General features: G+C 30.8%; 1 protein-coding gene across 2 annotated transcripts; it reads left to right on the top strand.

Annotated features, from left to right (window-relative positions):
• The first annotated feature begins 7 nt into the window (after window positions 1-7).
• Window positions 8-11,457, top strand: LOC135847523 (centrosomal protein of 104 kDa). 2 transcript variants are annotated; one of them, XM_065367092.1, is made up of 18 exons: window positions 8-147; window positions 259-864; window positions 1,032-1,196; window positions 1,297-1,529; window positions 1,615-1,798; window positions 6,089-6,300; window positions 6,407-6,675; window positions 6,842-6,970; window positions 7,067-7,196; window positions 7,286-7,533; window positions 9,630-9,767; window positions 9,866-9,997; window positions 10,098-10,311; window positions 10,402-10,508; window positions 10,596-10,741; window positions 10,839-10,940; window positions 11,042-11,172; window positions 11,308-11,457. In XM_065367092.1, the coding sequence occupies exons 2-18, from the start codon at window positions 825-827 to the stop codon at window positions 11,338-11,340; spliced, it is 2,613 nt and encodes an 870-aa protein (XP_065223164.1). In that variant the 5' UTR covers window positions 8-147; window positions 259-824; the 3' UTR covers window positions 11,341-11,457. The 2 variants fall into 2 exon arrangements, with proteins under 2 accessions (XP_065223164.1, XP_065223157.1); XM_065367085.1 differs by having other exon boundaries at window positions 92-183.
• Window positions 11,458-15,312: the final 3,855 nt, after the last annotated feature.

Here is a 15,312-nt window from a genome sequence, read left to right as displayed (position 1 = left end):
ATGGTTTGCTGATAAACTTGCAACTTTGAATAAAAAACGAAAACTTTCAACAAATATGACGAAGAACACCAATTACTGATAAGAAAAATGGGTGATGTTTACAATACAAAGTTCAGTGATAAGGACTTGTAAAAAAATCAAAAAATGGTAAAAAAATATTTTTCATTTTATTTTATTTATTTTGTAAGTATTTCATCATTCATCATCTTTTATTTTCTCTCTATAAATTAAAAATTTAATTTTGATTTATAATTGCAGGAAATCTCCATTTTATCATCTGCAGAAAATGTGAAATAATATTCAAACCATCTCTGTCGTTGAACTCGAAGACATGCGCCGAATTTCAAATAAGGTATATCATTGGTCTAATTAATTAATTACTCTATCAAAAATGATCATTTTCAGCATCATATAATCAGCACAATGAGCTACAGGATGATCCGAAAATGCAAGTGCAAAGCTACATCCAGAACCACTTCTGACTTCAGTCATCATCCTACAATGTAACAACGCTCATCTACATGTACACTAAAAAGTATCTAGATGGAAATCATGTTTTCATAATATCCTGGCAGACGATATAGGAAGAACCATGTCTCCTGACTGAATACATTGTGTCAGAAAGTGTAACTTTCGCTTGCGCGTAATTATCGATTGTGCGCTATGGGAGCTTTTTGTTTTCATTTTGACCAAATAAGATCAACTGCACATGAAGAAAATGTTACTGTTGACAGCTAAAATGGGTGTAATATATTGATAATGTCGCTACCACGTTAACAGAATTTTTGATTTTTTCTCTCTCCTTTTTTTTTTACTTCGAAAAAATGCCGAAAAAAATTAAATTCAGAGTTTTACGAGCTTCAGGTTTGTAGTTCTATTTGAATGTTATTATATAAACGTATGTATTATTAAATGTGTTAAGTTTATTATAGTAAAGCTTGCCGGTTGATTAATTAATTACATTAGTTGAATTGATTTTTTAAATACGAAATTTTAATTTAATTATTTATTTTTAATTATTTGTATTGTAGGTGAAGATGAAAAATACAAAGCATCCGAGCTCGATTCGCACGGACCTTCGGTTCGAGGCTGGTTATCCAGTCGGCATTGTACTTATCCTCAAGAAATATTATTTTTATTGTACACTCCAGCCATTATTCATCAAATACAGATTTTAGCTCATCATTACATAATACGTGAGTGAATTTGCTACTCCTCTACCTATCAAATCGTATCAATTTTTGTTGATATATTTGCCAAAAATGTTCTAAATTCGTTGAGTTTTTTTTTTCCTAGCTGAAAGAATAGACGTATGGATTGGCAGTGATAACGATGCTGGTTCGCAAAAAACAGACGACGATAATATACAGTTCGAGTATATCGGATTCATCACATTGAGCAATAACGAAAATACCAAATTCAAATGTCGAGAATTGAAAACCATCACGATTCCTTCTACGGAACCGACTAAATATGTTAAACTTACTTTGTATCAGAACCATCCAAATAATCTGAATGCGTATAATCAGGTATTGTATTAATGTGATGTTCGTGGGATTTAAAATTTTATTAAATTGAATAGCAAATAGCTACAATGAATTGATTATTTGCTAGGTTGGTTTGGTTGCTGTTCAAATTATGGGAGAAGAAATATCCGAGAAGGAAAACGATGCGAAAAATCCGGAAGATGGAGTGGAAACTTCGTGTTTTGATGATCTTGCATTCGAAATGTACGTTGATCAAGAAATCGCGGCGATACTTAAACAACTGGAAGAGAAAAAGAAAAAAGCTGTTTTAGGTAATATTTCTGTGAAACAGAGACGTGACGAAATGATGTGTGGTTGGGAGTGGGAAGAGGGAGAGTTAGACTGAAATTTTCCCAAAATTTTTTGTCAGATTTTCCCAAATATTCAACTCAGACCCCCTCACTCCTCCCAATATTTTCCATGCTAATTAGCCAGACGTGGTTCGAATGGGACTAGCATAAAAATTTTTAAACCGTACAGCGGTAGATCGAAAGAGTAGGCAAAAATTCATCACCTGTCAAAATTTCACGTGCTAAAGTGCCTTTTTCGATTTTTGGTGAATTTTCAAAATTCAATTTTGGCCAAAATGTGAGAAAAAAATCAAAATTTTACCAAATTGACCTAGAAAGCTGAAATTTGGGATGTACATTATTTTCGAACTGCCAAATCGATTAGAAGCGGCTTCAAACCGTTTTGAGCAGTTCTGAAGCCTCCAGCAGATTTTTGAAACTCGAAATTCCCACAACATTTCATCAAATGGAGTTGGAAAACCGAAATTAATTCTGCAAACTAATTTCAATACGCTATGAAGTCGGCTGCAGATGAATTTCAAGTCGTTTTGGAGCCTCCAGCAATTTTTTGAAAATTACTGAAGCCTTCAGTAAAATTTTGAAACTTGAAATTTCCCCAAAATTTCATCAAATAGAGATGGAAAGCTAAATTAACTATGCACTCCAATTTTAACAGCCTCTGAAAACGACTTCAGGTGGGTTCAAGTAATTTCGAAGCCTCCAGTGACTTTGTGAAAGGTTTCATGTCGTTTTTAAGAGAATTGAAATTTTCAAAAAGTAACTGGAAGCTTCAAAACCACTTAAAACCACCATGCAGTCGACTTCATGATGTATAGAAATTAGTTTTCAGAGTAAATTTCGGCTTGCTAACCTCATTTAATGAAATTTTGCGGAAATTTCAAGTTTTAAAAATTTACTGGAGGCTCCAGTAATTTTCAAAAATTGCTGGAGCCTCCAAAACGACTTGAAATTCACCTGCAGTCGACTTCACAGCGTATTGAAATTAGTTTTCTGGATTAATTTCGGCTTTCCAACTCCATTTGATGAAATTTTGTGAGAATTTCGAGTTTCAAAAATCTACTGGAGGCTCCAAAACGACTTGAAATCCACCTGCAGTCGAATTCATGGCGTACTGAAATTAGTTTACAGAATAAATTTCGAATTTCCAACTTCATTAGATGAAATTTTGTGGAAATTTCAAATTTCAAAAATCTGCTGGAAGCTCCAGAACTGCTCCAAGGTTTGAAACCGTTTCCAATCGATTTAGCTGGTCGAAAATAGGGTATATCCCAAATTTCAGCTTTCTAGGTCAATTTGGTAAAATTTTGATTTTTTCCCTCATGTTTGGCCTAAATTTGATTTTCAAAAATTTACCAAAAATCGAAAAAGACACTTTAGCACGTGAAATTTTGACAAGTGATGAATTTTTGCCTGCTCTTTCGATCTACCTTTATACGGTAACTCGAAAAGTAAAATAATTGATCCAAAAAGTTGATATTCATAACTTCAAAAATTTAAAAATTTTTAATTGTTTTCATATAATATTTTTAAAAATAGGAATAAAGGCACAAGCGAATCTAGGTCAAAATGTTTCAAAAATTAATAATTTTTCAAAAGAAAAAAAACATTATTTTCTACGTAAAAAGTAACTTTTTCAACTTCCGATTTTGGTCAAATAAAATAAAAGGAAAATGATCTACCCTGAGCAAAGGGAGGGCAAAAGATGTGAATTTTTTTTTTTTTTGGGTGTTTGTAATTACTTGATTATTACACCCGTCGTGTGAGAGTTAAATCGAGTTGGTAAGGTCAAGTTTTTTAATTAGGTCTAAGCATTTTTTAATTTCGGAAGGGTCGTCTGGTATGAATAGGAATTGATAACTCGAAACGTAAAACATCGTTATTGAATTTTTGATGATGCAAAAAAGTTGGTTTTGATGGCTTCAGTCTTCAGGAAATTATAATTGTGAAATTGGTCTACAAAAAGATAGCTGAATGACGTCCGAAAAAACGTTTTTCGGCTTATTGATTATTTTTATATGAAATTTAATTCTCTTTCCAATCTGCAATGCCTAACATCGCATAAGTTATTATTTCTTCTTCAAAATACCTACACGAAAAAGTAGGTACATAATTTAAACATTTCAAAAAATCAAAAATATGAAAATTTTACATTCAAGTTTTGAAAATTAAAATTGAATTTTTTTTATGTAATTTAATGCTCTTTTCGTAGAAATTATTTTTTTTTCAAAATACACGACGAAAAAATTGCAATTTAAGCTACAAACATTTAAAAAAATTTTAAGTATAAAAATTTTACGTTCAATTTTTTTTTTATTTTTTAAAAAATGTTTTGAATTTTTTAAAATTACAAGTATTATTTCTTGATGTTTTGGGTTTTCTGGCTTTGTTTTTTTTTTGACAAAATACAAAATAATTTGGAAACAATATGATTTTTTTTTTTTAATTTTCAAAAACTTTCCAAAAGCTCACAGAAGCTCACTGAAATACACAAGAGGAAATGGACAAAACTTTTAAAAATATGAATGAGGTCCGAGCGAGGCGATGGCAAAAGCTCTCAAAAATTCACAATAAATATTGTTTAAACATTGATTGACACTTTTTGACGCTTTTGACAAAAATGGCCACTTTTTGAAACTTTTGGAAAAATTGACACTTTTTGACATTTTTGACAAAAATGAACACTTTTGGACTATTATTTCCAAAATTGACACCATTTTGACAATTTTTCCAAAAATTAACATATTTTGACAAGTTTTGAAAAATTTACACTTCAGGACTATTTTGGGAAAAATTGACACTCTTTAACTACTTAAGTATATTTTCAAAAATTGCTACTTTTTGACAATTCATCCAAGAATTGACACCTCTTGACTACTTTGCCAAAAATCGTGACTTTTTGACTAATTTCTTTTAAATTAAACCCTTTTAGACATTTTTTTTCAAAATTTGCACTTTTTTGACAATTTTTTTTTCAAAAATCAACACCATTTTGACAATATTTCCAAAAAATTGACACTTTTTGGTATCTAATTGTTTAAAAATTGACACTTTTTGACATTTTTGACAAAAATGAACCTTTCTTGACTTAACTTTCAAAATTGACACCATTTTGACAATTTTATCCAAAAAATTACACTTCTTGGACAATTTTTCCAAAAACTAATATATTTTGACAAAGTTTTGAAAAATGCACACTTCAGGTTCAGGACTATTTTGGCAAAAATTGACACGTCTTTTTGACAATTTATCAAAAACTTGACAATTTTTGATAATTTATCCAAAATTTGACACTTTTTTTACCATTTTGACAAAAATTAACACTTCTTGAATATTTTGTCAAAAATCAACACATTGATAATTTTTCAAAAACATGACGCCATTTTGACACTTTTTCCAAAAATTGACACCATCTTGAATATTTTGGCAAAAATTTTGACCTTTTTGGCAATTTTATTAAATTTGACACTTTTTGACATTTTTTTTCAAAAGTTGACTCTTTTTTTCAAAATTGCATTTTTTGACAATTTTTTTAAAAATTTACACTTTTTGACTATTTTTTCAAAGATTGACACTTTTTGACCATTTTTTTTAAAGTCACTTTTCGACAGATTTTCCTAAATTTGACACTTTTTGTGACAATTTTTCAAAAAATTTACACCTCTTGACTATTTTTTCCAAAGATTGAGACTTTTTGAATATGTATTTTTTTATTAAGACACTTTTCGACAGCTTTTCAAAATTTGACACTTTTTGACAATTTTTTCAAAAATGAACACATTTGACAATTTTTTCAAAAATTAGCACCATTTTGATAATTTTATACAAAAACTGCACATTTAGACATTTTTTTCAAAAGTTGACGCTTTTTGACAATTTTATCCTAAAATTATTCTTAATTTTTTTCAGGATATTGTAATTTGTATACATATTTTCAAAAACAATCAATTTCGACAAAAATTAGAAATTTTTGTTTCTGAATTTTCGGATAAAAATATTATACTTTTCGAAATTTCAGGAGAAGTTGAGGCTTTTTAGCAGTTTTGACTGGAATGCATCAGAAAGGAGAGACCAATTTTTTTGTTCTAATTTCTAGTAAAACAACAAATTTTCGCTCAAAGTTTTTTGTCTGTCTGGGGATGAGACACCTCACTCTCAACCCCCCTCTCGTTCAGCACGCCTCTACTTTGCAAAAAATTCTTCTTTCGTTACCGATATGAATGAATTACTTACCACGTTTGTATAATTTTTCAGATGAAAGATTCGAATACGCTAGAAAACTAAAATCAGCCATGGCTAAATTACACTCAGCCGGCGAAAAATTAGGTAAAATGGAAATAGCGAAGAAACAAGCTATTCAGCAAGAAGACTATTCGAAAGCTAAAAAGAAGAAATTACAAATCGAAGAATTCAAATCGCAAATTTACTCCAATTTGAATATCGATAATTTATTGGAGAAAAATGGGGTACGTTCATCGAACAAATTTTTATTAAAGTAAAAAAAAATCACTATAAATTTAATTTAAATATTACCTATAATTAATATTGTCCCGATTTACGTCCATTTTATAGGCTGTACCTTTAAACGACGAAGAATCAGATCTCCAAGATGAAAGCGTCAATCGAATTTTATTCAAAGATTATAATAACGATAGTAATTTGAACGCTGTTGATAATACAGAAGTGGATTCGAAAGTATTGAAGACCTCTCCATCCGCTACTCATATTGCCGCCGAATCTGCCGCAGCAACTAATACCTTTGGAAATGATTCCGTGCCAGGAGTTTACGAGAGTCCAGTATCTCCTTTACATATTGGAGCTACTACGATTGGTGCTCCTAGGTAGAATTATATTCTGTAAATTTTATTTAAAAAAATTTTTTTTTTCATATCCTAACTTAAGGGTGATTTACAAGTTATTAAATTCAAATTTATTATAAACTTGGATCTATTTAAAATTTTGTGAATCGATCTGACTGAGTAGAAATTTATGTTCTCTCTTTTTCAGCGAAACTGTGGTACCACCAAAGCAACCGTCTTCGAAAACAGGGTCTTTAAGAAGGAAAAACAAAGCACAGGGTAGTAATCGCAATAGTTACGAATCTGGAGACGAGCATTCCACCTCGACTTTCCGACCGTACGTAATATCATTTTAATTAAATTTAGGGTACCTATCAATATTATTAGACACTGAAAAATATTTACGAGGAAGTTTTTTTTTATATTATTATAGATTTTATCACAACGAACCAAAAGAACCCACACCGAACAGTTTGCTTTCCCAAATACTACTTCAGTCTAAATTAAACGAACGAGAGAAAAAACAAGCTGTCCTTTCTGTGAATGTTTTCGGTAAAAATATGGTACGTTCGGATAATTATTATTATCTCCAAAAAAAATCAATTTAAGGTACCTACCTACAATAAATGACTCTCAAAATTTTTCAATACAGGTGGAGAAAATTTTTTCCAAGCAATATTCGGATAAAGAAGAAGCCTTGAAAATGTTAGAAGCTGCGTTGAAATCGTTCATAGCGAAAGAAAAAGAAAACAAATTGCCGTCCAAAACTCATTCTTCCAGCAAAATCGCCAGAGCTTCCACTTATTTATTACATCGTTGTCTTCGTGATAAAGTATTCGCAGTTTATAGCGCAGCTGCCGAAGTGATACGGTTCTTTTTCACAGAATTCGTTACAGAAAGGTACAAAAGTTAAACAAAAGCAAAGTTAACAATTTTATCTCGTTATCTGGCCGATGCACCGAATGGGGCCCTCAAAATTTACCCCCCCCCCCGGAATCTTTCTCTTACTGATTTTTTCTCCGGTTTGGTTACTTAAAAGCGAGTTGTGTAATTGTTTTTTTAATTTTTTATTCACTTTTGTAAAAATAAGTCGATCTGAAAAGAAAAAACTGGAATTTTTTGGGTTAGGAGAACGGGGGGGGGGGGGGGTGTTGGATAAAAATTTTCCGAAAATACCTATTTTGCCGAATAAAATTACGAGTTTTCAAAATGAAATACAAATAAAAGATGAAATTACAATTTTGCCAATTAATATACTTAATACTCACATTTCATTAAAAATTGTTTTTAAAAATTTTTGAATTTATGGAAGTTTTGAACTGGATTTTTTTTTTAGTTTAGAGAGATAAAAATTGACTCCAGCGAAGCAAGGACAAAAGCTTTCAAAAAGTCGGGTTTCAAGAGGTAAAAACAATGTTTGAAAAAAATTGTTTATTTCTTTTGATCCAAAATTTTCGAATTTGAACGTTGAGTTTTTAAAAATTTCAATTTTGAAAATGAAAAGTCAACAGACTCGAGTGAAGCGAGGGCAGGACTTGTACTCAATGATTCCCCCAAACAAGTAATTTTGTAACTAAAAAAGTTCGAAAAATTGACCAAAAAGTAATTGAAAAGAAGCCAAAAAAGTGACAAAATGCGAGCAAAATATTTTAATACAGAAAAAAATCACAAAAAAATAACTGAATAATATTACGAATCGAAATGTATTTAATTTTGAAAAATTGAACTATTTCGGAACTTTTTGATGAAAAATCTAGACTTTTGACAATTTTTTGGTAGCAAAATAAGCTGATTTTTGCAATTTCTGACAAAAAAAGGCAATTCTTGGAAAAATAAAACGAGACTGATAATTTTAACAATAGGAATGGTTTTCTGACAGTTTCTAGCAAAAAAGCAAGACATTTGGACAATTTTTTTAAAAAAAGTAAAAATTCAAAATTTTTTGAAAAAAACGATTTTTTTAGAAATTTTGTTAAAAAGTGACGATTTTTTTACAATTTTTGGCAAACAGCAAGATTTTGGCATTTTTAGCAAAAATAAGAATTTTGTGAGCATTTTGGGCCAAAAAAGACATACTTTGGCATTTTTTGGCAAATTCCTAATCCGGGCTTTTAGATAATTTCGAAGAAAAAAAATTTTAAAGCCAACATTTTATAAAAGTGAAAATAGGCAATTTTTGAGAATAAGAAATTTGAGTGACATACTTTCCCAATTTTTTCCAAAAGTGAGATTTTTTACTTTGCAGCTTATGGCGATCTTACACGTAAAAAATCGACACTTTTCAACTGCAAAAAAGCTAGAATTTTCAGCAATAGGGAATATTTAGGAAAAAATTAAATTTTTGAGAATTTTTTACAAAAAAAAAAGCTGAGAATTTTGACAATATTTAAACAAAAAGCAAAACTGACTATTTTTGGAAAAAACACGAATTTTTGGCAATTATTGGCCAAAAAAATGAAACCTTTTTTTCGCAATATCCGTTTAAAATGGGAGACGTTTTTGAGCCATTGATATTTTTTTAGGCAGAAAAACGGATTTTTAGATAATTTTTAGCAAGGGGAATGGGAAAGTGACAATTTTTGGCAAGAAACTGGCTATTTGGAAATTTCGAGAAAAGGTGAGATTTTTAGCTATTTCTGGCAGAAAGGTGGACTCTGATTATTTTGCATTATAATTCGTATTTTGAGAAATGAAAAAAATGATGTTTTTTTTTTACGACGAGTCTACTTTACTATTTTTTTGACCCCACAATTTTTAAAATTTGAATATTGGGCGATTAAAAATATTAATTAGGAAACAAAAGAAAAGCAAACCGACTCCAGCAAAGCGAGGGAAAAAGTTTGCAAAAAATTCATGTTTAGAGAGGTTGGAATTAGTATATTTTTGGTTTTTACGTGGGGCTCTATTGGTGTTTGGAGACTCCTGGTGATCGCCAATCAACATCATAGGCCAATCAACCTCTGCTCATTGTAATCATTTACTTTCTATATGTGCAGGGTGCCTTCTTCAGAAATTACTCGAAGCGTTGAACTGATTTTACCAGATCTTTTATCGAAAGCAGGCGACACGACGCCTAGAGTTCATAATTTAGCTGTCCATTCGATACTTAGTTTGGCAGATGCTCCAGAAATTAGGTAATATACGTACCTTAATTAATTTAACATCCATTTCATTAAAAAGCAGCGTTATATATTCGTTGAACATTAAATTATCGCGATTTTTCACTCTTTAGAAAATTAAACATAATTCCGAGTCATCTTACGAGAATTTTGACCGCTAATATTCACGCAAGATTGGCGTTAAGTCGGCTCGAAATGGTTGAGCAATTGATTCTGAATCATGGTATATCTTCGGATAAACAGAGGTTGGTATTAATTTTCCTTTAAAAGGATTCTCATTTGAGCAAAAATAAATAAATAAAAAAAATACGTACAATAATTGGATACCTATGTAAAATTCTATAGTGGAATGACATGCAGAATTTTGGCCGAATTTGGATTATCTGGGTTACATCATCCTGCCGAAGCTGTACGAAAGATGGCTGAAAAAATATTAGTTCTCGTGTACCATTTTAATCCTCGTTTGGTCAGGAGGCAGCTTCCACCTGATGACGATGTTACGAGAAGAAATATTCTTTATCGTCATTTAATGCAAGAGTTCGATCGTGTCGATGGCGAGGTTTGATAATTCTTGTTGAACTTATTAAGCTTAACCTTATTTTATTCCGGTTTATAGAAAAACGTTGATCGAGTTTTATTTATTTTACAGCGAAAAAATCTTTCCAGAAGTGATATCTCTGATAGAGAAATTATTTCGAAGTATTCGAGTTGTTTCGGTAAAACGTTACATAAAGCTAAATCTGAACAGAAATTGAAGTAGGTGTCTAGTCTACTGAAAATAATATGTAATTAGTAGGTATATCTATCGTTTGCTTATAATGATGAACGCTGCATTTTTTTCAGACGGTGCATATTCTGTCATTTAGAGTCGGATTTATTAAATGAAAAAGAACTGAATATTCATTATTGGAAGTATTGCCCGATGTTGATGCGATGTACACATTGTAACCAAGTTATTGAAATTTCAGCGTTGAACGAACATTTATCGAGTTAGTTTCGATTTTATAATAATATATTATGTAGAATTATTTAATTCATTTCATTTTTGATGAAAATATGATTTTGTAAAATATACTTTTTTTTTAGGTGAATGCGATATGAAAGCATTATACAGGAGATGCCAAATTTGTTCGCAGGCTGTTGGTATTGAGGAGCTCAATAATCATCATACTTCCATTCAGTGCACTTGTAAGTGTATGAAATTCTAAAAAAAAAAAAGATTTCATTTGCTAATTTCTTGATTACCTGTACAAATTCTATCTTTTTTTTTTTTAAATTTCTTTTCTCAGTGATGGCGATGAAAAAAGTATGTCCATTGTGTTTTACGGAACTCGGCGATGGAGAGAATAAATTACGGGTTCATTTGACAGGAATTGGTTCTTCTGTTTGTGCAAAACATCCGAGAGCAAAATATCTCATTGTAGGTTTGATTTCAGATTGTGTTATTGAAAATATTACTCGTGAATGTGTTAATAATATTTAGGTTTAGGTCAACCTGAATCGCTAAGCGTTAAGACTTAGATAATAAACTAATAATAAATTGTTTTTGTTTCAGAATAACGTTTCTTATAAAGCAAATAATGCATAAAAAAAATTCCTGCGCTATGATCAAAGAAAATTTGCTCGTTCTGTTAGAGTATTGATTATGCATTTACAATGTGATTTGCATTTATTAAGAAAAATAATTATATTGTTTTCAAAATTCTCTGTGATTCATTTCGATTTTTGATTCATCAGTGTAACGAGTTCGAGATCGACCTACTTCGGAGGGGGAGGGAGACCAAAATTTTCCCAACTTTTTTCGCCAAACCCTCCTCCTCTCTCAGTATTTTTCATGCTAAATAATCAGATGTGGTTCTAACAATCCAAAAATAAAGAATTCGAAATTTTTTCGTGTTTTTTTAAAAATTTTTTAGCCTTCTGGCGTTTGAAAAACAATTTCAAAAACAGAACGGAATAGTTGAGATTTTATTCGTAATTTTTGAGGTACAAAAAATTATTTTCAATGCCCACGTGAAGTTTCAACGTCAATTTTTTTTTTTGCTTTTTTGGTATTTTGGAATGATATTTTATTCTATTTCTATTTTTTTCCCCATCCAAAAATTTTGTGATAGATATGAAAATGTGGGCTTCAGGACTCTTCATTTTCTTTTTCTGAAGTTGATTTTTCATTCTTGAAAATTTTTGAAAAATTGTACTGTAGAGTTTAAAATCTGCCCGAGCGAAGTGAAAGCAAAAGCTTTGAAAAATGATGCAAAAGAGCAAAGCGAGGGCAAAAGCTCTTAAAAATTCAAAATTCTTCACTTTTTTGGGGCATATAATTTTTATATTTTCAAAAACAACCAATTTTGGCAAAAATGAGAAATTATTGTTACCGAATTTTCGGAGAAAAATTGGTAATTTTTTGATGTTTCAGCAGAAGTTGAGACTTTCTGGCAGTTTTACTGGAATGCTTCGAAAAGACTTTTTTTTTTTTTTTTTTTTTTTGTGGGAAATTTCAAATAAGTAAAACAATATAATTTTGGATGTGTGAGAACTGAGAAGTCAATTTTTCTGCTCTCCAACTTTGATCAGAGAAAGAAAAATGGAAAATGATCAGGCCCAAGCGAAACTTTTTGAAAATTTATAATTCAAGAAATTAAGAATCCATGATTTTTGGTAATTCTTTGATTTTCTCTGCTTACAAAATTTCTTCCCAACTTTCCCAGATTTCCCAATTTTTTTAGGGCGTTTAACAACATTTCAAAATAAAAAAGCAGAACTTTAAAGTTCTGCTTTTTTATTTTGAATCCCAAGTGTTTAAAAAATTTTTTAAACACTTGGGATTTAATTTATTAAGGGAGGAGGGGGGAGGGAGAGGTGGGAGAGGGAAAATGTTATATTCAAATTTTTTTATTTTCCAATGTCTTCAAACATCAATATTTTTTCAAACCAGCAAATATCGAAAAAATAATAATTTTATCATTTCAATTTTTGATTTTATTTTCACCTTTAACTCAAGGTTCTTGCTATTATAGGTAATGAAACTGAACAAATAAAAAACGTTTTTCGACATAACAAATTTTTTAAAAATGTAAAATATTCAATAGAAAATTTGAACGACTTTTGGGAAAAAAATTACCAATTTTTCGAAACAAAACAGCAAGTTTTAAGGTGAAATAAAAGGAACAGATAAAATAACAATTTTGTCACTTGATAGGTACCTACCTACAATTTTGCTCAATATTCATCTTAACGTATAAAAATTTTAATTTCTCCTTCAAATCTGGAATATTTTAATTACGAAAAAGAGAAACAAACTGGCACTGGCGAAACGAGGGCAAAAGCTCCTCAAATGTCAAAATTCAATATTTCGAGAAGTATAAAAAACTACGTCTTCTTGTGTAAAGAATTAGAAGTTTATTGTTTTGTTTCAAAATTTTAAAATTTGAACGATGATTTGAAAAAAAAAAATAGAACTTGAAAAAGAAAAGCAGCAAATGAGCCAAGCATTCAAAAATTCATGTTTTGAGGAGTAATAAAAAAAAGTTTCTTTATGTAGGGAGGAGTTTGTTTTGCTGATTCAAACTTTACGAACACTTCTTGAATTTGCACAATAAGGTTTTTATTTGGAAGAAGAAGAGCAAAAGCTCTCAAAAATGTGTACCTAATTCAAGTTCTAAAAAAATTGGCAAATGAGCCCTTTTCAACAAAATTTTTCCAAAACTCCAAAAAAAGAGAAATAATAATTAGGTAAAAATTTGAAGTCTGATTGAAAATTGTACGACTTTTTTATGAAAAGTGATAAAAACCAGGACAGCTGCAAGACTTTCAGGACCGTTAGACACCCTGTTTTTCTAACTCGACCGATTTTTTCCAAAAATTCCCAACTTTTCACATAAATTTTTCTGTTTAGGAGAAATGATGACCCCCCTCACCCTTCGGCACGCCACTGATCATTTTGCAAGAGAATAAATTATTGAAATGGAAATAATTTCATAACTGAATGATTTTGCAATCTTGGTTTTTTGGATTTGTAGAACTCAAAAAACCAGTATTTATATGATTTTGAGATTTATCGATGAAATCTTATGAACGAAATATGAAATCCGAAGTTCTCTATCTCTATTTTTTGAAACTCTCAGTTGAAAATTGTTCAGGTACTAAAAAATTTATAATATTTCAGAATTTAATTCAACGATTTGTATTACGACAAGAGACTAAACATTTTCAACTTATTATGCATATAGTCCGGCATATGACAATAGGAGTAATTGCACCCCCCCCCCCGCCGATCCTCCTGGACAACTTTTTTCTTAAAGGGGACATCCTAAGGAACATTTTCAAACAAACTTGCCAAAAAAAAGTTGACCTTTGACAGGTCAGCCGAAATCGCAGATTTTGCGTTTCAACATAGGACTTGCAGGAACTTTTTCAAACTTCACAAAAGTACATCGAAAGATCATGCAAAAATTTATCACCTGTCAAAATTTCAAGTGCTAAAAAGGGTTTTTCGATTTTTTTTGAATTTTTGAAAATCGAATTTAGGTCAAAAATGAGGGAAAAAATCAAAATTTTACCAAATTGACCGAGAAAGCGGAAATTTGGAATATACCCTATTTTCGACATGCTAAATTGATTGGAAACGGTTTCAACATGTTTTGAGCAGTTCTGGAGCCTCCAGCGGATTTTTGAAACTCGAAATTCCCACAAAATTCCATAAAATTGGAGTGTAAAGCTAAAATTTATTCTAAAAACTAATTTCAATACGCTACGAAGTACTGCAGGTGAATTTCCAGTCATTTTGGAGCCTCCAGCGACTTTTTGAAAATTCCTGAAGCCTCCAGCAGATTTTTGAAATTTACATTTTTACAAAATTTCATCAAATGGAGATGGAAAGCTGAAATTTACTCTACACTCCCATTTTAACACCCTCTGAAAACTACTTCTGGTGAATTTCAAGTCATTTTAGAGCCTCCAACGACTTTTTTGAAAATTACTGGAGCCTCCAGTAGATTTTTTAAACTTGAAATTTCCCCAAAATTTCATCAAACTAAGATGGAAAGTCGAAATTCATTCTACAAAGTAATTTCAATGCGCTACGAAGTTGACTGCTGGTGAATTTCAAGTCGTTTTGGAGCCTCCAGCAACTTTTTGAAAGGTTGTATGATGTTTTTTGGAAAATAGAAATTTCCTAAAAGTAGCTGGAAGGTTCAAAACCATTTGAAACCACCATGTAGTCTGCGAAGTAAATTTCAGTTTGCCAACTCCATTTGATAAATTAATGTTGGAGAAATTTCAAGTTTCAAAAATCTACTGGAGGCTCCAGTAATTTTCAAAAAAGTCGCTGGAGGCCCTAAAAGGACTTGAAACCACCTGAAGTCGTCATCAGAGGGTGTTAAAATTGGAATGTAGAGTAAATTTTAGCTTTACATCTCCATTTGATGAAATTTTTTGAAAATTCAATGTTACAAAAATCTGCTGGAGGCTCCAGTAATTTTCAAAAAAAGTCACTGGAGGCCCTGTTAAAATTGGAGTGTGTTCTAGAGTAAATTTTAGCTGTCCATCTCCATTTGATGAA

Source organism: Planococcus citri, chromosome 1 (genome assembly GCF_950023065.1).
Source record: "Planococcus citri chromosome 1, ihPlaCitr1.1, whole genome shotgun sequence".
In the NCBI taxonomy this organism is placed as follows: domain Eukaryota; kingdom Metazoa; phylum Arthropoda; class Insecta; order Hemiptera; family Pseudococcidae; genus Planococcus; species Planococcus citri.
Note: the sequence above shows the minus strand (reverse complement) of the source record. Positions and strands in the feature narration are given on the sequence as shown.

Excerpts from the sequence above, each read along its gene's own strand:
- LOC135847523 (XM_065367092.1), top strand. The coding sequence starts at position 825 with ATGCCGAAAAAAATTAAATTCAGAGTTTTACGAGCTTCAG. Across the intron at positions 1,530-1,614 it reads ATCTGAATGCGTATAATCAG|GTTGGTTTGGTTGCTGTTCA; the intron begins GTATTGTATTAA and ends ATTATTTGCTAG. Across the intron at positions 9,998-10,097 it reads ATATCTTCGGATAAACAGAG|TGGAATGACATGCAGAATTT; the intron begins GTTGGTATTAAT and ends AAAATTCTATAG.